Source organism: Apostichopus japonicus, chromosome 23, assembly GCF_037975245.1.
Source record: "Apostichopus japonicus isolate 1M-3 chromosome 23, ASM3797524v1, whole genome shotgun sequence".
In the NCBI taxonomy this organism is placed as follows: Eukaryota; Metazoa; Echinodermata; class Holothuroidea; order Aspidochirotida; family Stichopodidae; genus Apostichopus; species Apostichopus japonicus.
In genome coordinates, this window is record NC_092583.1 from 17137601 (window position 1) to 17158713 (window position 21113).

The 21113-nt window shown below is 37.5% G+C and overlaps 2 protein-coding genes across 4 annotated transcripts in view; both read right to left on the reverse strand.

Annotated features, from left to right (window-relative positions):
* Positions 1-9645, reverse strand: part of LOC139964588 (uncharacterized) — a 36199-nt gene extending 26554 nt beyond the window's left edge. The window contains exon 1 of the mRNA XM_071966302.1: positions 8784-9645. Coding sequence (XP_071822403.1) covers positions 8784-8856 — 73 coding nt within the window. The 5' untranslated portion in view covers positions 8857-9645. The remainder of the gene's footprint in view (positions 1-8783) is intronic.
* An 835-nt stretch (positions 9646-10480) lies between these two features.
* The window catches only part of LOC139964585 (solute carrier family 15 member 2-like), a 39959-nt gene continuing 29326 nt past the window's right edge, over positions 10481-21113 (reverse strand). For all 3 annotated transcript variants that reach the window (XM_071966296.1, XM_071966294.1, XM_071966295.1), the window contains exons 9-21: positions 19754-19836; positions 18420-18500; positions 17657-17791; positions 17319-17351; positions 16734-16904; positions 16484-16600; positions 15919-16083; positions 15722-15768; positions 15382-15516; positions 14404-14521; positions 14175-14306; positions 13690-13797; positions 10481-12901 (exon numbers count right to left, since the gene is read on the reverse strand). In XM_071966296.1, the coding sequence (XP_071822397.1) occupies positions 12683-12901; positions 13690-13797; positions 14175-14306; positions 14404-14521; positions 15382-15516; positions 15722-15768; positions 15919-16083; positions 16484-16600; positions 16734-16904; positions 17319-17351; positions 17657-17791; positions 18420-18500; positions 19754-19836 (1544 nt within the window). In that variant the 3' untranslated portion in view covers positions 10481-12682. The remainder of the gene's footprint in view (positions 12902-13689; positions 13798-14174; positions 14307-14403; positions 14522-15381; positions 15517-15721; positions 15769-15918; positions 16084-16483; positions 16601-16733; positions 16905-17318; positions 17352-17656; positions 17792-18419; positions 18501-19753; positions 19837-21113) is intronic.

Genomic DNA, 21113 nt, shown 5'->3' on the forward strand with positions numbered 1-21113 from the left:
TTAAAATGAGACACTCCGTTTTAAATTGTTATCCGGCGTCTGGTTAATCCTTTGTCTGTGGTCTGACATTCTTTCCGGTGTTATATCATTGCGTGTATAGTACTATGTTTTTCAGTGCGTAATATCATTAAAACGATTATGATAGAGCAAATGCCGTTGAAACATTCCATCATCATTAATGACAAGTCTTCAATCTTTGTAATCTGCACTGGAGTCTTAAAGGAGCCGAAGGTTTTGTTGAAGGAAAATCGAGGACTGATGTTCGACAATTATATGATGCGGAGAATAGCCTATCGACATTTATGCCTATAGTGCAGGAATTCACTTGGTCCAAAATTGTAGCACAATGCGCATTAAGTTATAGTATCACGCTCGTATTGCAAATTACACTGGCTTCGCTTTCGTTAGGCTAGCCATAAACCACCACGACCATGCACCATGTATAGCCTAGCCTACACTCTGCTGTAAATTGAGAATTCAAAATCCTCCTTTAAGGAGTGTTAGAGATGCTCGAAGATTAATCGCAGAAGTGGATATAACGACACTTTTTTAATGACGACTGTCTTTCTGAGACTAACCAGACCCGAGAAATCGGCCTACATATATCTCATCTTCTTTAATCCTTACCAGCTATAATGTTCTGATTTGCGGCTGTTATTATTTTTATCACAGTTAAGCTGAATTCGAGATGTGCTTTCTCACCCTTTACGTGCGTAGTGTATAGTAATTGCCGCAATGATATTGTATAGCCCCGTGGCCTCTCATATAGACTTCATTCGATATAGCAACGAACTTGTCTACATTCATTCTTTGGTGTTACGTCAGTGTTACGTCGTTACGTGTTACGTCAGTGTTACGTGTTACGTCAGTATCAAAATCGAGGCTCTGTTGTGTGAGGTGTGCTTTAGTAATTTATAAAATTAACAATGTGTCTGTTTATACGTACAGTAGAGCCATACGTAAGTGTATGTGTATATATACACATAAACTATATATAAACCTATAAACAAACTGTATATTAACGTATATACCTAAATTAACATACACACAAACACAAAATATATATGTATACGTAAATATGTTTGTACACATAAAGTTGCGTATATGTATATGTATAGATAGATTAATATATTTTTATTCTATGAAACTCATGATGTAAACAATGCACATGTTTCCTTCTTGTCGAAACACTTCTGTCGAAAAACTCGACCATTTAAAGGAGATGCGCCTCGTAAATTTAGTGTGAAAATTAATACTCACATAGGCGTATATAAGATAGGAATCTCGCATCCATTAGTAACATTGAATGTATCATGTCCCATAGTAACAAGCTCTACTTTCTTAATTAAGTTAGTCCCTTGATATATTTGATAAGATATATGTATATATATATATATATATATATATAAATAAAAATCGTAATGAGTTGGAAAATCAAGAACAGTGAAAAAACTTTCAGCCTCCACAAGCTCTACTTTCTTAATTAAGTTAGTCCCTTGATATATTTGATAAGATATATGTATATATATATATATATAAATGAAAATCGTAATGAGTTGGAAAATCAAGAACAGTGAAAAAACTTTCAGCCTCCACCGGGATTCGAACCACGGGCCTCCCGCTCTGTACGCGGACACCCTAACCACTAGGCTATGGACGCTGATTGTATGTCCAGAGGTTCGAAACCGGTAAGGAAGATCGTAATTCCACTGTAGGCGTTTGTCACCTATATCGAACAATACTAGTTCTGTTTTTGGTGACATATTTTGCCCTTCTCTAGAGATCAAACATGATGCTATCCAACTCGAAAATCATTTGTGGTTCCTAAAGCCGGATCTCGAAAGAGATACTTTGAACAGACTATATATATATATTATTTATTATTATTACAGATTGAACGCTAGTTCGTCTTCTTAAGCCCCATGTAGGTTGTCTTTTATCTTTAGTTTATATAGTTAGCGTATAGTACATCTCCTATTAAGCATACTGTGAGTACTGTATATGGTGCTAGCATTCCTTCTACGTGACATGTGTATGGAACCACAGAACATACGCACAATCTAATCACGTGTAGACAGAATGTTATACCGTTAAGATTTCATCTAATCAAATGAAATCCATTCCACATTACGATTTCATGTATATATACTGCGGAGCACATGCAGAGTTTTGCTTTTTATGAAGGCATAATGAACTAAGCATGAAACTTTATCGATCTTGAACAAAAATTGCCCGAAGACATAAGTTGACAATACGAAATGTATTTGTTGTTACGTCCAAGAGGATATAGTCTTCAGGATCCTTCTCTTCTAAGCACACCCGGGAGGATTCGTCTCCTGACTTAATCCTTATGCGTTATATACATAGCATTATATACTCAGCCAGACAACTCATCTTCTTGAGATGCACGTAATATCTTTTAAATGTTAAATGAATCGGATGGTCGAGATTTTAACATTTGATTAGCAGGAAAGGGAAGGCACGTGACCGGCAAAACGCCACAAGTTGTTCTGCTATAGATATAGCTCCATGGTTACGCAGCTCCATGGTTACCCAGCTCCATGGTTACACTGCTCCATGGTTACACTGAAGTATATGTCTATTTCTACACCCAAATTAGGTTACCTCTCTTGAAAGCAGGTGATGGGAGGCAGGGGAGGGGGTGGGGGAGGGGGAAGAGAGGGTGAGCACGGAATACAGTCATGTAGCAATTGGAGATTCGAAGGACTATCTTTTGACCTCCCAACAATCCCAGTCCATTATATTGGCAGCATTAATATCACTCCCCTCTTTGGGGAAAACATATCCATCCCCACTCCCCCACATACTGGCGTGTATCACTATATTTGCACTGGTCTTACCAAACAAGTAAACACACAAACAACTTTTGAGAGGAGAAATCATATGAGAATTAAGACTTACATTGATAAATAGTTAATATAGACCTGCAAACAGAGTGCCTTAAGAGTAATCCGTGCTAGCCGTTAAATCAAAAACAAAATCGATCACTGTTTCATAAGAATCACACAGTCCCTTGTATTTTTCATTTTCATATACCTATAGGGAGAATTTAATTTAATATATATAATTATAGGAAAGGTTTGAATAAAAAGAGACGATTTGGCAAAGAAAAGTACACACACATTGGTGATATAGCGCCTCTGTGACATTTGGCAAGATGGCATGCGACGTACGAGCAACTATGCTCAATACATTAGTATGATTTATGCAATTACTATGTATACTAGATATACACCAGCATCTTTTCATTTATACTGATTTTCGCAGAGCGGAAGTTCCATCTGGTCATTCACCCAGACGGAATGTATGGAGTATGTTAGTATTGTTGTTAAACTTGTACAGAGCATATAACACAGGGATTTAAGACGGTTTCCATGGTGATACATGAAAACGTTTACTTTTGTTTAGATTGAGATAGGAAGACAGATAGACAAACAGACAGATGGAAAGATAAACATCCAACCAGCTCATTCACATCTAGGCATAAAATTAGGTCGCTGGCGCATAGTTAACTCATTCTTGATTTCTCCACTAAAAGATTGTATGTTAGCTTTATATTTCCCGCTGAAGTTGATCGAATTAGGAAATTAAATTGCGGAGGTGTAGATTAAACGAAGATGTACACTCACTGTGAAACTCGAGAGCTCCCAAAGAGGCTATGTAGGCCTTTAAAACTCTGTATCAGAACCGTTACCAAGTAGAGAGAGGTATTTTTTGACGCTATACAAGTCCAGTACTATAAGACATGGACATTTAACTATAGATTGAATTGAGCCTTATACAATGTTTTCATTTACGCTTTTAAGGATTATTGGATCAAGCGAGTTCAATTCCTTGTGCTGATTGATTCTCTCGACTAAATGAGAAAGTAAAAGTAGTTTTGATGACATTCCCCCAAAACGGCCCACTTCTCTTAAATGTTGCAGATCTTTGTATAAATAAACTTTACAACATCCGCGGCGTTTATTTCAGATTAGTTTTTGCTATGTATATTTTCTGCGGACACCAAAACTCCCCTTAAAACACTTTCAAATTCGTCAGAATTGTATGTCTGTACTTGAGGCCCCTAAAATTATTCCATGCACATGTTCGCAATACGTAGATAAAACATTATAGATATTGTATTCATTTAGTTTTTGATGTTTAAGTGTGAGAGGATCCCGATCGATCATGAAGAAACATTGAGTGAAGGCATAGACAATGTATGTTACATTGAATACTGTTGATGTTTAAACGCAATTTTGGAAGGCCTGACATGAAAGTTGGTTTGGTCTAAAATAGGAATGTGTTAATAAAGAACGGTGGTGGAGGCGGGCCGGGGGGGGGGGGGGGGCTGTGCTCTGCTTACCTGTCTCCAGGAACTCAAACTGAACACTTATCGTCTATATCACTATTCATTAAAGGATTTTAGTTAGTTTTGTTGATCTTTTGGATTAGGTTAACAGTGAGTTCGTGCATTCACAACACGACTATATCAGACTACTTAGCAAGTCTTTCAATTATTAAATTATAATACGTAGTAAGTAATTACGAAACTTTTTTCGCAGGCTTAAGTATTTGTCAATAGTATTTGCCCCTAAAGGAATATTGCAAAGCTGAAGTAAAGAAAACAAAAAAAAAATACTTTTATTAAATATTCATTTATTTACTTCGTTCCCCACTTACCTGTCTCCCCACAACCTATGCACCGCATTCTACCGTGTCTAGAATGCCCTGGTAATCTTTTAACACTGTACACCCTCAGTGGCCCTAATGGCCTTCCTTCATTTTTCTACCCACAAAGTGTCTCACTGTGTTTTTCGGAGTTGGAAAAATTTTCGCGAAATTCGCCCGGATTACCTTGGATTTATACTCTAGAAGTTTCCTATCAGGACTTCTGCACTTCCAAGGATTTTTTCCAGCCTGATAAGTATCCTTTTCTTGTAGGGAAGGGTGTTTTTGGGGGCTGTTTTTAGTGTACACTCTCGCCCATGCGTTCGTTTTTTCTTACGTAACGTTTTTAGGGTAACAGGTAGTAGCTCTGCGAGACTACTTCGTTCGTTGCCTATACCGCCTTGTTTACGCGGATAGGCATATTTTTTCGTATGTACATGTTTCAGCTTTTCTTACTTTCAAAAAATAAGATGTTTTGCTTGTTTCATGTACCTTCGTTACTTCTTACGCTTTTGTGTGGGTTTTCCCCTTTGTAGCGTAATAGTATTTGCCCCTAAAGGAATATTGCAAAGCTGAAGTAAAGAAAACATAAAAAATACTTTTATTAAATATTCATTTATTTAAATGAATAATATTTTTGGTAGATGTGGTTAAACTGCATCGAGACTACACTATATGACATACATTGTAGCGTTTGACTGATGAGTCAATGTTGAGTATGCTTTATCTACTGTTATATCTTTCTTTACTAAAAACTTTTAATTTATAATTTTAGGTTTAGACAATGGATCTATGAGATGAGGCTATACTGCTCAAAATCATGATTAATATCGGTGTTTGTAGCGAAAATTTCCCTTCGTTTGACCTCTTTTGCGTGTTTCACCAGGGAGTTGTTCCATAACAACTCCCTGGTTTCACACGCCACCGAATTAAACCAAGATCTTGTGCTGGTTTTGTATAGATTGGAACAATATTCGGTTAACAAAACGTATTTACATACACACTATCAAATGACCGCAATTTGAACTAGAAAAAAATATTGAGGTGATGTTTGAACAAGTTTATGACGTCATAGATATAGCTTTTAGGAATTCAAAACATAATGTAGTCTAGTATGTACAGCCTAGTGTACCTTTCTTTTTCACAAAGCTATTTTCTCGTATCTATTTGCTGTACTTCCCAGAAAACGCCAGCGGCAACGCTTTAGATTGATACTATAGGTTTGTATCGGACAGATCCTCGGGCATGTAAAATACAGTGGGCAAGCACATTCGTAGTAGGCAGAAACGGACTCTGAGGAATGTACAGTTTGCACGCGAGAAAAAGAGTATACAAACAGGGAGTTGTCCATAACAACTCCCTGATACAAACGACTTATACATAAGAGTAAGGTGTACCAACAATGCTTTTTGCATTGGTCTTTGCCGAATTCTGACCAACTTAGCTGATATTAGCTAAATAACAATGCAATTGACAAAAATACTTAACTGGAATTTTGTTTTCACCAAACGAACTTTTATTCTCGAAAACTTGTTGATGTGTCCATTTCCAGAATTTCGTAACCCATACCCTTTTGTCTTCCATATTGTTACATAATATATGCAAGAAGCGATCAGAGAGTTTAATTATGATAATTTAGCATTTGAAGCAAAAATAAGCACCTATCTGTGTAAATATATGTAAATATGAAATGAATTCATTAAAACAAACTAAACTCACTACTTTTACATTATTTTCAGTAATTCTACGTAGGATCTGGTCAACCTTTCTCTGTGCCGTAACATGTCAACCTAGTTTGTTTGCCAAGCCCGGTCATTAACCAATAGCTGCAAGATCTGAAATATTATAATTTTTACCAATTTGATCATAAATATAAAAACAAATAAATAAAAGTAGAAGATTGACAATAGCCAGGAGACCCAAGCAGTGATATTTCAAAAAGGGCTTAAATCTTCAATAAAATCTTGAGGCGACCTAGCTTAAGATGTCAATACTATTCTCTGTGGCATATTGTAAACATCCGTCTGTGCTTAATATGCAGTTGTGTAACTTCAAGGGTCGGATATTCAAGATCTATATTATAAGAAAGAAATATACTGCACAGTAGGATTCTTTTTGCTCTTCTTCTTATTTCTGGTTTTTTTTGGGTGCTCCAGGGTTTGGATGAGTTCAAAGGAAGTATAATTTGATTAGTTATCAGGCAGTGTATTAAAGCAGATATAGTTTTCATATTAATTTGCTCCAGGCATTTATGACAGATTAGTGAGTAAAAGGAAAAGTTAAGGCTTTCAACATCTGGCATTTAACATTGCGGTTCACACCAAGGAAACAAATCAGTTTATTTCAGAATACTCTCTCTTACCATCAATTTCAAAATGTCCTCTCTTACCATTGCAGAAAGGAGGAGAGATCTCCTAAACATAATTATGCAAATTTATACCTTGATGCGGTGAAGGCATAGCATTATGCGTTGACACATTGATACGTGTGATGTCAACGAATTGGGGCTAGGGAAGAATCTGTGAGGGACTGTGGGGGGGGGGGGGGTGGGGGTGAGAGGTGTAAAAACGAAACGGTCTACTTGATCCAAGTCGTGTGTCCGTACACCTATTGGTATTCTCATTCCTACCATGTACTCGTGTTCATAGATATATAATCTTCGGCTCGGTATTTTGGTATCACGCGCTTAAACCCTGGTATACTCGAACTCATACCAAGAGGATTTGTACTTCACCCCGTATTCATACTGCTGTACTCGTACTATGACACTGCTGTACTTATAATACAAGTATGTATACTTATACTGCAAGTCTGTATATTCATAAGTCTGCAAGTCTATATTCATACACTCATACTGCAAGTGTATATACTCATACTGTATGTCTATATATACATACTGCAAGTCTGTATACTCATACTACTAGTCTGTATACTCATACTGCGAGTCTTTATACTCATACTGCGAGTCTTTATACACATACTGCGAGTCTTTATACTCATACTGCGAGTCTTTATACTCATACTGCGAGTCTTTATACTCATACTGCGAGTCTGTATACTCATACTGCGAGTCTGTATACTCATACTACTAGTCTGTATACTCATACTGCAAGTCTGTATACTCATACTGCACGTCTGTTTACTCATACTGTAAGTATGTATACTCATACTGCAAGTCTGTTTACTCATACTGTGAGTATGTATAGTCATACTGCAAGTATGTATACTCATACTGCAAGTCTGAATATATCATACTGCAAGACTGTATACTCATACTGCAAGTCTGTATACACATACTGCAAGTCTGTATACTCATACTGCGAGTCTGTATATTCATACTGTGAGTCTGTATACTCATACTGCAAGTCTGAATATATCATACTGCGAGTCTGTATACTCATACTGCGAGTCTGTATATTCATACTGCAAGTCTGTATACTCATACTGCAAGTCTGTATACTCATACTGCAAGTCTGTATACTCATACTGCAAGTCTGTATATTCATATTGCAAGTCTGTATACTCATACTGCAAGTCTGGATACTCATACTGCAAGTCTTTTTTTTTAGTTACACAACGTTTAAGAGCTAAAGCGTTACCCGTTTTTAAACAGACCAATGGCAGGCAATGACCGGGATTTCAGGTAATAGTTCGTTTATATTCTGTCTTTGCACAGTGTGTGGTAAAACTTGATTGATTTTAATAACTTTATGGCACGGCTGAAACAAAACCGTCCTTCTTTTTAAACCATTAAATATAACACTTTGACATTCCTGTTACTGGTCGGTGATGTTCAGTGATTGTTTATTCATGCGTGGAAAGATTCGTTTCAAATATTATGTAGCTTGTTGAATTTATCATTTTTATATTTACATACAGAAAGATAGTGAAGATTACTTGCCTGAATTTGGTGGGAAATGAAGATAATGTAACTGCCTTTACGACCTCAGGACCACACCCCTGCTATAATCCACCTGAAACTCGATGCTTAGTATACCTGTCGCTCATTGTCTTATCTCTGTGTATCAACCATTCTTTTAGCCAACGGAATGGACAAGCTTCATTAAATAGCCTTTATTTAAAAAATATAATAACCCAAAATTACTTACCGTGTGATACTAATTGCAGCATGTGTATTCCGATCACGGTCCAAATTCCATTTAATACAAGCCTGACTTCCATATTTCAAGTCAATAATTTAGTTCTTTCCTACGATTTAAAGTTTGAGTCCTTTATCGCGGAATGTTCAGATCCCTAATAAAACACCTTTTGAATGCTTTTTAGGGCTTACTCGTTTTACGAAAATGAAATCAAAATGAAACAGTACTACGAAACCAAATGGTCGTGAGTTCCATAGGCAGGTATAGCTTTTAATTCCCAAATGTTGCAACAGAAACAAAGCAATTCTCTCTATATATAATGAATGCGTAGCCGGAAAACTTTGTCTCGTACAGCAATTCCCGCCAGAAAATGTTAGGACCCTACATAACTTCTATATCGCTGGTGCCAATATAAATGTCCATCGCACATTAAGGCACATACTTCAAATAAACATTCACTTAGTACTGAATTGCCTTCCTCGCACAATGCCAAACTGTTTCGATAAGTTGTTTATCCACCCAAAAAAAAGTACTCAAGATTCATTCAGACTGCCAATTCTAATCCACGTGTGAACAACAATATTGGGCAATTCAACCTGAGAGATTCCCACGAAATACTTTCCACCAGATTTTCGAGCTAACGATCGATGAGAGAGCCAATATGCCTGACAGTAGTTATCGAACGTTCTCCGTAACATCTGTCCTAGCTTCCGTTCTCTTGGCATGTAGAACAGAATGACAAAACTCTACGGAAGCCTCAACCGTACATCAGAGCTGGTCGTCATCATGCTAAGTTACGCAGTCTTTGTCCACTGTTTACATCTAAAGTGAAATGTGCTGTTACCACTTTACAGATTGACCATTTTCATTGAGGTAGGCCTAACCATATTTTGCTGTCTCAAGGTTGAGTGGAGAGAGGACAGGAAATGATGTTGGAGCTCTAGAGGGGAGATGTTGGACCTCTAGAGAGGGAGATGTTGGACCTTTAGAGGGAGAGATGTAATCATTGCATTCTTTGCATTTACTAAGATATTGAAAATAATTAATCATTCATGATGGCTACCATTATTCATAGGCTAAAGGGATGGAGGGTACTGGTGGGGTAGGAGGGTACTGATGGGTAGGAGGGTACTGATGGGTAGGAGGGTCCTGGTGGGGTAGGAGGGTATTGGTGGGGTAGGAGGGTACTGGTGGGGTAGGAGGGTACTGGTGGGGGTAGGAGGGAACTGATGGGTAGGAGGGTACTGATGGGTAGGAGGGTCCTGGTGGGGTAGGAGGGTCCTGGTGGGGTAGGAGGGTATTGGTGGGGTAGGAGGGTACTGGTGGGGTAGGAGGGTACTGGTGGGGTAGGAGGGTACTGGTGGGGTAGGAGGGTACTGGTGGGGTAGAAGGGTACTAGTGGGCTAGGGGGTATTGGGGGAGTAGGAGGGTAATGGTGTGGTAGGAGGGTACTGGTGGGGTGGGAGGGTACTGGTGGGGTAGGAGGGTACTGGTGGGGTAGGAGGGTACTGGTGGGGTAGAAGGGTACTAGTGGGCTAGGGGGTATTGGGGGAGTAGGAGGGTAATGGTGTGGTAGGAGGGTACTGGTGGGGTGGGAGGGTACTGGTGGGCTAGGAGGGAACTGGTGGAGTAGGAGGAGAGGGGGGGCGGGGATGGTGGGACATAATAATTCCAGTAGAGAAAAGTGTTACATTTTCAAGATTGACTAGCTTTTTTCACATTTATTTCTCTCCATACTTACATAGTAACTACAATACAACTAATGTAACATCTTACCCATTGCACAATTACTGCCATTATTATCATACTGCCATACTTACATATCAAGCACAACACAAATAACGGTTTTGCCTTTAAAAGCATGCCAAATATTTATTGATTGATATATATATTTCTACCTTTTTCTGCTACAATATATTCAGGTTCATAAACAGGTATGTAAAGATAATATGGAAATTTCTACCCGCATATTTGACCTAAAATCATAATTAAAACAAAACTTTCACATGATTTGTCACCTGTAGTGTTTTGTTGCTCAAGCATTGCAGTCTCAGCTCCTCGTTTAATATTAAAATGGAAGTGTGAAGGATGCTGACAACTAGAAACTGCCTCAGTTAAAATTTCTCACAGATTAGAGCAGTACAAAGTATTTCCAAGGGCAGTAAGGTATAATATTAATATGTTTCTGTGTATAAATACATCTCTTTAATGGATGATAGGAGTATAATGACCTCTTTCCCCCCTCCATTTACTTAACTAAGTACTCCATTAACAGCATTCATTAACTTTTTGTTAAGTAGTAATAACGCCTACAATAGAATGTCTATAAAAAGAAAAGATTTAAAATTTTGGCAAATCTGGGTCATTTTTTTATCACTAGGTGAAACACAAGTATTAATGGAAAATTCAAAACACACAGACTATGTATAGACAAACTATATAGCTTTAGAGAGAAAATATCTATACACAACAACATGGACTAATTTATACACAAAAATATAACTATAATGTACCATTCTATTTAAACAATGACAATAAATATTGAACACAAGCCTCTTTTTGTTGTTGATATCAAAGCAAAATATACTAAGTATGCTTAGAGCATGGTTACAGAATACCAATGATTAAATAGAAATTTTTGATAGCTCTCCAGTGAATTAAAGCAACAACTATTCCAGTTATAAAACAAATAAAATAAGTAACAGAATAAAATAATGAAAGTAATAATCAAGTCGGGTGAGCCTCGGTTCTCGTTAAATTATGTTTCTTAGCTCAAGGTTATAGCTTGAATATAAATGCATTGCTAAAAAAGTTGCATGGATATCTTAATATTTAGAAGCCTTTTAACCTTGTTGCAAGAATATACTTATTGCAGCATAGCCATGAGTTGGTGGAAGGTAAGAAGCATAATCAAACTATAATAGCATTTAATACACATAAAATCAAGTACATTTGCATTCAACTTTGCAGTGTTTCTTGTTCAAAAGCATGAAACAATTGACTTTCAAATTTTTCATTTTTCCTTGCAGTGTCAACTGTGTGTTTATCCAAGCAAAGCAGCTTTTGTGTAGATCTGTCTGAAAGGCCTAGTCCATGCCTCGTCAAATTTATGACAGCAGCTCTTTGCGATTTGCAGAACTGTACCTGCTAGCAACGAAGAGCCGTTGATCAAGGTCTACAACTGGCAGGGACCCACAGAACAAACAACAAAATCAGTAAAAAAGAAAGCCATCATACCATAGCTTCAGGTAGTGAACATATGATGGTTTAGGCCTACAGTGGCATTCAGTAATTTATGCATAATATGGTTCCAAGTTCTGACTACAACTGCATGTTTTTATTGTCAATTCATTGAATTAGCATGTAGTATTACTTGCACACTAGATCATAAGAAATGCTAAAATATGCTAGCAAGCATTTAACTATACTTAAGACCCTAACAATTGTCTTATAGCCATGTTGACTTTCTTACAGATCATTGTCGCCACTATTGATAATGTAAGGCGTAGCCTTTATGGTTTGTGGTCAATTGAGAAAAGTAAGCCAAGACAAAAGCCTGGACTCCTTGACCTTATCTCAACCAGTCTGTTTACATCAAGGCTGTTACTGTTTCTTTTATCTTGATGATGTTTCATCAAGTCAGTCCGTTGGAAAGGTTGGTGAATGACATGCAATGTATAGACAAGTATAGACTGTGTACAGACAACTGAGGAGTATTGTACCTCCTATGGTGGAACGAACAGCAGTTGGGGACACTACTCAAAATGAGTGTCAGAATGTTCATATTTATCTGTGACCTTTGTTGAAATGTAAGGAAGCATGGTGGAATGATGAATAAGCAGCAGCATTAGAATACCACATTTTGTACTACACATTAATGAGCTAATGAGGGTCAAAGTTCATGTGCGTTATAACCCCTGCTGGCCTTCTGTATCACCTGGTAATTCTTCCATTTCTCCTCCCAGAGGGGTCGTCTCATCTCCTGGTTTGGATATTAACTGGGTGACATCTCCCATCTGGTCTTCCTTGAAGGACGAGGGGGTAATGTAGGAATAGAAATATGCCATGACGGTAAAGAGAAGGATCACCACTCCCATCAAAGCTGCGAACAGGAAGAATTCTGCTGCCTGTTTGGTAGAAACGAGAAGTGGTGAAAGAGAAACAGGCATGGCAGAAGGAGGATGGCTGATTTTCATTTGTTTAAACAGGTACAGGTAATTAGCAAATGGTGGGGATCATTGTGAGGGCGTTGTGGTCAAGTGGTTAAGGCAGTGGACTTGTGATCTAAGGATTACAGGTTCGAGCCCTGGCCAGATTATTGCGTTGTGTCCTTGGGCAAGGCGCTTAATCTTCATTGCCTCTCTTCACCCAGGTGTATAAATGGGGACCTGCAAGGTAATTTGTAAATATAGTTGCGTGCGCTGGTTTGTTGCTGCACCCTATGGGAAGTCCCCCGGGGGACACGTGGCTGTGGTGCACTGTGGTGCCCCAGGAGAGATTGACTGAATTGTGCACACTTTGGTGTGTAGGTGTGTCAAGTTACCAATGACCGGGGCTGTAATTTTGTAAGGTGTCATTGAATGTATGTTTACGTGCAACAATGAGCACCATATAAGTGTTATGATTATTAATTATTAATTATTATCATTTGTAATATACACTTTGAACAACATATAGGGACAGTACAGACAGGCAGTGTGAATATAGATTCTGACTGGATTGTCTAATGATTGTGCATTTTGCACCAATATACAGAAGGTGACTTTATTATTCTATCGGGAAACATTTTGGTTTCGACCAGTAGGAACAACAAATGACAGTTGAAATGTCAAGTACAGTGTCAATCACATTTCCAGTAAAAACAGAAATCATTCAAGAAAAAGCTTGCAAAGTAAGTTTTGTTTTAGGTACAAACCTGGCTGGTAAAGAACTTGGCCTCTGCGATGATAACGATGATCAAGTTACCGATTGCAACTGTCATTAACCAAGCAGCCTGGACACAAGACTTCATAGTAGCAGGAGCCTATTAAACATAAAAATTATATAATGAAGCTATTCTCACTGTAAATATAAATATATACAACATCAGCAACCCTGAAACAGCCAAAATTACAATTATATTAGCTGCTTCCGGAATTTTCCTTTCACCTCAATACCTTCCTTTTATAATCTAGTTTATTTATTTGTCCTTGAAATGTAATGTATTTTAGATCCTCCTGCAAGCTGGAACTCGCGAAGAAGCCTCCTTGGCTTATCAAAGCCGCAAGCTGACAGAAGTCAGTCTCTTAGGTTCATATATAACGTCCATGATTGTCAATTGTCAACAACAATAAAATTGTAATACAATTGGTATGTTTACTGAGCTGTTAATGTTCCTCACATTCCTACATGGTCTCTCACCTGGGAATATGAAAATTCCAAGCCAGTAATGGAGAAGAGTATTTCGCCAGCAGTGATGACAAGGTATTGTGGGATTTGCCAGAGCATACTAACACTGTTAGGTTCCACATCCACGTACACGACCATCTTTACCTACAATGAACAAATATGAGTTTTACTATCCACTAAATACATCAACATGTCATCTTGCAGAGAAGATGGTTACATAATGAAGAGAGGATTTCCTTACGTCAACTAGCGGCAGCTCACTTGGTTGTAGGATAACTCTATATATTGCACCAGTCCCAGCTGTGAAGCTCCCTAATGAATATTCAGATGAATTTGGTGACAGGGTAGTAAGAGTGTACCTGTTTGAAAGGAATAAAACAAGATATCATATAATTCACATGTTCGGATAAAGTTGTGGCAAGAATTTCAAATATTCCACTTAAAGAAAACATGTTTTGTCAAGAGTTTGATGGAACTGCTAAAGTTCAATGTTTCACAGAAATAGAGACTGTTAATGCCCACTTAATACCCTGTTAATGCCCTGATATGAGGATATCCTGCACACTTGGGAATTTATAACATGACAGAGGATGATAAAATCATAAAGGCTCCTCTTAAATCATACAACATCTTGGACATCTTCTGCGGCAATTTGTAATCTGCTCAAAAGTAATTAGGTACCAAGGAAACCCATCACATTCTTATAGCAACATTAATTTGTTTATTCCACACAGAGCCAAGGTAGAGAAAAAACTGTTATTGCAAGGCCAATCGGGGTAGTAGAGCTAGGGGCCAATAGGGGGCGTTGAGCAAAGGGCCAATAGGAGGAATTGAGCAAGGGGCCAATAGGGGGAGTTGAGCAAGGGGCTAATAGGGGGAGTTGAGCAAGGGGCTAATAGGGGGAGTTGAGCAAGGGGCCAATAGGGGGAGTTGAGCAAGGGGCCAATAGGGGGAGTTGAGCAAGGGGCCAATAGGGGGAGTTGAGCAAGTGGCCAATAGGGGGAGTTGAGCAAGGGGCCAATAGGGGGAGTTTAGCAAGGGGCCAATTTAGTGAGAAAGCATCTGGATACATTCGATCAAGCGAGATTATTTTCTGCTGTTTCCACTGATGGAACTAATTAGCAATCATGTATGCCCATTGTGATGATCAAGATATAAAGCAAGTGAAGTAACTATAAGAGGATGGTAATTGTAAGGGTACCTTAACATGCAATCTTACCTTCCTGGTTCCACACTTACAAATTCTGAAGTGTTAAATGGAGTAACCTGTAGCTGGTAATCTTTTCCCTTCTTCTTTCTTAACGTCACATTTAAGTTATCTACATCGCTTAGCAACTCTGCAAAGTTTCCAACACTATAGAGGAGGAGGAGATGAAAACAGGAAATGGTATCAAAATATTTCAAAATAATTTTCAGAATGGTAGTTCTTTGGCTAGTGCCGGAAACTGGAGGAAAACAACACAGGAAAATAAGGGACAGTCAGAACTGACTGTGAATGGTCCCGGAACGCCTCATTCGTTCCAATTATTAAAGTGCTATGAGAAACGGCATCAACTCACCTGACACGAGCTCTTCCTTTTTTGGCCTTATCCAGCTTTCCTGCGACCTATATCAAAGAGATGCAAGACAAAATACTTGAACCACCACAGAATCACGATAATAGGTTTGCAGAAGACCTAAAATGCCATTTTCAGTTAGCTCTAAGTCATACAATATGCCCCCCTCCCCCCCACCCCTCCAAAATCGTTATTCTCACCGTTCTAGACTGGAGCCGATTATCTTTGGCATATATGATGACCGACGCTATTTCTTTACTCTGCAAGGTAATGGTCAATGAACGGCTCGGCTTGATCACTGGGCAGTAGGAAGAATCAAACCTGACGTCATAGTCACCCTCTGGGACTGTAAAATGCTCTGTATCCTGGAGAGTAAGTTTGTAAAGCTAGTTAGTGAACACAGTCATAGAATAATGATAATTTAAAATAAGCTCCGATACAGAATTTGTCTCTATTTATACGTAGAAGTATGTCTATATGGCGATATGTATGTCTATAATTTAATTCCTTACTCAGTAATTCTACCCATCGTTGTCGTAATATTATCATACAGATATAATATATAGATATAATATAGTATATAATATATAGATATAATATAATATATATAGATATAGATATAATATCATAAAATATATAGATATGATATAATATACAGATATAATATCATCAGACGGATAGATCTAGACAGACAGACAGACAGACAGGTAGATAGGGTCACATGGATACTCTGACCTGGCTATTTAGTTATAAAACTGTACTTACATTCGCATATTGAATAGGTCCATTAAAAATGGAAGACTCCACTCCGATAGGGCATGGAGATGTGTTTATAAATTTAACAGCCGCTTGTTCGTCTCCTGGTGCAAGTATTTCTGATCCCTACAAAATAAACAAGAATTAAATTCATGACACCTTCATAGCAAATCAACCATTTCCCTTCCCTCATCCCACGTCATGGAATTACTGTCATCGAATTAAACCCAATGATCCTCTGAAAAAAATTGGCACCAACCTCTATCCTCAGTTGTATGACTCCAGCTAGTACAAAGGCCAGACCTCCTAGGAGCATGCCGGTACACATTCTGGCAAGAGGGCGTGTGGGAACGTTTAGTCTGTTCATGAGCGGGTAAATGGCCCCTTCAAAGAGGGGGATCATGATGATGATTAATACCGGATTCATCACCTGAATACGAGCAAAGAAAACACAGGGTTAATAACTATACTCAGTTCCTAACAGATCTCTCCATAATCAAGGTACTACAATATGCAATTAAGTATATGAAATAAAAATAGCATTTAGAGTATTTTTCAACATTTTATCCAAGCTGCAAAAGACAAATGCTTTGATTTCACGATTTTCCTTTCGCCTTCTGCCAACCGTTAATGGATTTTGTGTCAACTTTGTCGAAATGCGCCTTACAATATTAAACCTACCTGAAAAAAATTAATTGCAAAAACATTCAAATTCAAAACTTTTCAAACACATTACAATAATAGTACACAACATTAAATTTGAGGGACACAAATTTTCTACATCAATATGGAGCCTTCCGCTCATTATACCTCAAATAAAAATAAATTATCAAAATCCACTTACCTGCATTTGATCAGGCTTGATGGTATAAAATCCCTGTTGGTAAAAAATAAACTATGATTGAACAAATTTGCATGACAATGCAAGCATCAATATGCATGACAAATTTTAAATACTTGTGTTCCAAAAACACAGTTCATTTTCATGATGATTCAAAAAAGTGTAAGGCAAGGAAATGTTTTCCAATCTTTCATCATGTAACTCACAGCACCTTTAAATACCAGTATGGGCCGAGGTGGGGTATGGGCCGGGGTTTGGGTCGAGGTGGGGTGTGGGTCGAGGTGGGGAGGGAGAGGTAGTGACTGAAAGGTTGCTTTCTTTAAAAGCTATGAAAGACTCACCAGGTTACCATCCATGTGTTCTGCCTGAAGAGTCCATCGGGACCCCTGCTGGTCAAATAGCGCCCAGAAGAATGGAAGCAAGATGTACATCTTCAAAACGTGGTATAGATCCTTTATGTCCTGTAATACATTCGACTGAAATGGGGAAAACAAGGAGCAAACTTGGGAGGGAGGCAAACAAGTTTTATGAGAGAAGGTTTTGAAGAGGACTTTGGCAGACGAGGAGGGCAAAGGGTAGAGGAAATGCACTTGAAGTTGGAAGGAAGGAAGAATAGAGAAGAAAATTTCAGAAACAGTTCAGTTGTATATATAGTGCATTATGAAGTTACCTGCCACACACAATTCATACACATTACTATATGTCTTTACCCTGTCCACATCTATACCTATATCCAATCTATATCTAATCTATATCTAATCTATATCTAATCCATATCCAATACTGATTTATCCTCACTGCTATAAGAAGCTACATTTCTATCTAGTGATTACATAGAGAACCTGAAACAATTACATGGTGCCTTCATAACTAAATGGCTTGCCAGCAAATAATCAGATCAAAAAATCAAAACTACTGAAATATAACTTCATATCTGCAAATAGGGACTGCACCTAAATTTCAGTTTTCTTTGATATCTAAGATAAAAAAAGGAAAAAAAAAAAATTCTTTGTTACAGTTTTTACATAAAAAATCCTTTTGCTAGTATTGTTGTTATGAATTATATTTTTGGCTATGACATGATAGAAGATGCGGTGGACTTACGTCAAATTCATCTCCAGCCCAGTCTAACCAATGCTGTTTGGATTCACCGGACTTAACAGAGATCTTCTTGTAAAGTGCACACTGGAACGCAACAATATAACATTGAAAGCAAGTGGATATTTAGATTTGTTTATCAACAAAATTCAACCAAAAAATCATTTTAAAACTCAAAAAAGCAAAATTCACACTTCAAAAAAAAGTTGTTCCAAAAGAAGAAAATATTTGCACCAGCACAATTTGAACAGGGACTGAAATTCACAAATGGTCAAACCACCAGAAATTATTGCAAAGGAAGTATTTACTAACTAGCAGGAACCTGCCACACATTAACCCAACATACACCAATTTCTTCCCTAAACCCACTACCGTAAACTTCTAATTTTACCCCTTACACCAGGTGAGAACCACCCGTTTATTGACTTTGACCCCCAACCAACTCAAAATGATTTAAGTTGTAATAAAATGTAGAATTGACATTGTTGACAGTGGCTATCTGTATACCTTTGAATGTGAAAGTGTTTTTATAAGGCAAACCCACTGCCCTAAACTTCTAATTTTAGCCCCTTACACCAGATGAGAACCACCCATTTATTAAATTTGACCAACCACCTTAAAATTATTTGAATTGATGTTTGGCATTCACTGGTCAGCAATTACAAACCTCACTGTTCCACTGATCTTTGAGGATGAAGAACTCTTAATCTAGAATCTAGACTAATCTAGAATCTAGACTAGTCTAGACTATCACTTCGAACCACTCACAACAGATCACTAGCATACTCTTATCCTCTTTGACCGAATACCTCAAAACACTTAGTTGTCAGATAGTACATGTAAGCCATGCATATCATGATCATGCAGTTATCTCTAATCATAATTATTTCAATTTAAAGATACCCTCATAACATGTTTAATTAATTTAAACAAGCTGGTTGAATTCTCCACAGTGTACTGACATTATTTTCAAATGGTCTTTAGTCAATATCAAATTTCCATCCCATCATAGAGCAGGAATTTTCAATAACAGACAGCCCAGGGGCCTAGTCCGGCCGGCAAAAAGACTTCAATCTGGTCTAAATAAACAAATCCAGACCACAAGCTTGCACTACAAGGGTATGCAGGTTCCCTTATGACCTTTAGGCCTCAGCATCCTACAAGGATTTTATTTTATTTTCTCTCTTGCTCCCAACCAATGTTTCTTTCTGCCCCTTACTGAAAATTATTTGGAAATCCCTGCTATAGAGGTAAAAATTTCACATGTTTATCATATCTATACTGAACATGAGAAAATACCCAAACCGAGAGGAAGAAAACGGAATAGTTGTTTGACTTACTGCTGATGCTTTTATCACGACCCAAACCACATTACCGCTAGGAGGGAAAACTTTATAGGATGTACGACCAGCAAAGAAAACACCTGCAGTAGTTGAAAAAAAAATGTGTTTATAAAGTAAAACAATAATCAAAGATATTTGAATTCCAAGGGAAGGAGTTAAAAGCAGTCCCATCAGTAAATTCCTTTATTTAGTCTAATATTTGGACTGAAAGTACTAAATTTTAAATTACTTCACCTGAACAAAGGTTAAACTGTTAATTTATGACTATTACACTTAGCTCCCAGAATATGAAGGAGGCATGTAATTAGGCGCATATTGATTTGAGCAACCAAAAATATATTTAATGTTCCAATAATACAATTCAATAGAAATATATAAAACATCTAAGCAGTATTCTTTTATTACGGAGAGTTGAAGGTTTGCCACCCTGTTAACTTTCCCTGCAATAAAGCTTTTGAGAAGAGAGCAATGAATATTAAAACCAACATTGCTGAATAATTTACATCCTATGATGAATGCCAAAAATAGGCTGTTCCCTTGGAAATAAGACATTTAGTGAAATTCTGAAAAAAAACTACTTACAAACAGAAGACTATTTAGGAGTGTTAGCTATCCATTAAAACTGTTCCATGATATTGACTTTTCACAGCAATGTATTCATAATTATCTCAGGTGAGACATACAATCAGAGGGATAACCCAACCAAACAACAAAATCACAGTCCTCTTCAACTTTGTAAAAGACAACTTTGAGAAGAATAATTTATTGTAATTTTTGAATGATACTATGAAGCAGGTAGTTAATTTTAAGAGCTGTCAAGTGAATACAGTGGAAACTGGGCATTAATTGACAATTAATAGATAATGACAATGATAAATGATAATACTAAACTGTTTATTTTTGACTCATCAAGTTTGTTAGGCTGGTAGTTCATTATACACACATCCATCGTTATACATTATTCCTAATCACTTCTTTGACTAGATGAATAATACTCATTTACATAAATTAGCATTAACTGTGGGATGACTGATAGAGGACAGACCCTGGTGAGTTGTTGATTGTTCAAGGTCTCCCCAGTATGAGAAAATTACTCCAAAATTATGAACAAATTTAGACAATATAATATACCAACCTTGAGACCAATAGAATGTGTGAACAGATACGAGAAAGTGCCAGCACATTCCCATGCTTTTATATAATGGTATTTTAGTTCTGCCTCACTAACATATTTAAGTATACAACTGGTTACAGCAGTGGGATTTAGTTCTGCCTGTAAGGACTAACATATCAGTGTGCAACTGGTTACAGCAGTGGGATTTAGTTCTGCCTGTAAGGACTAACATATAAGTGTACA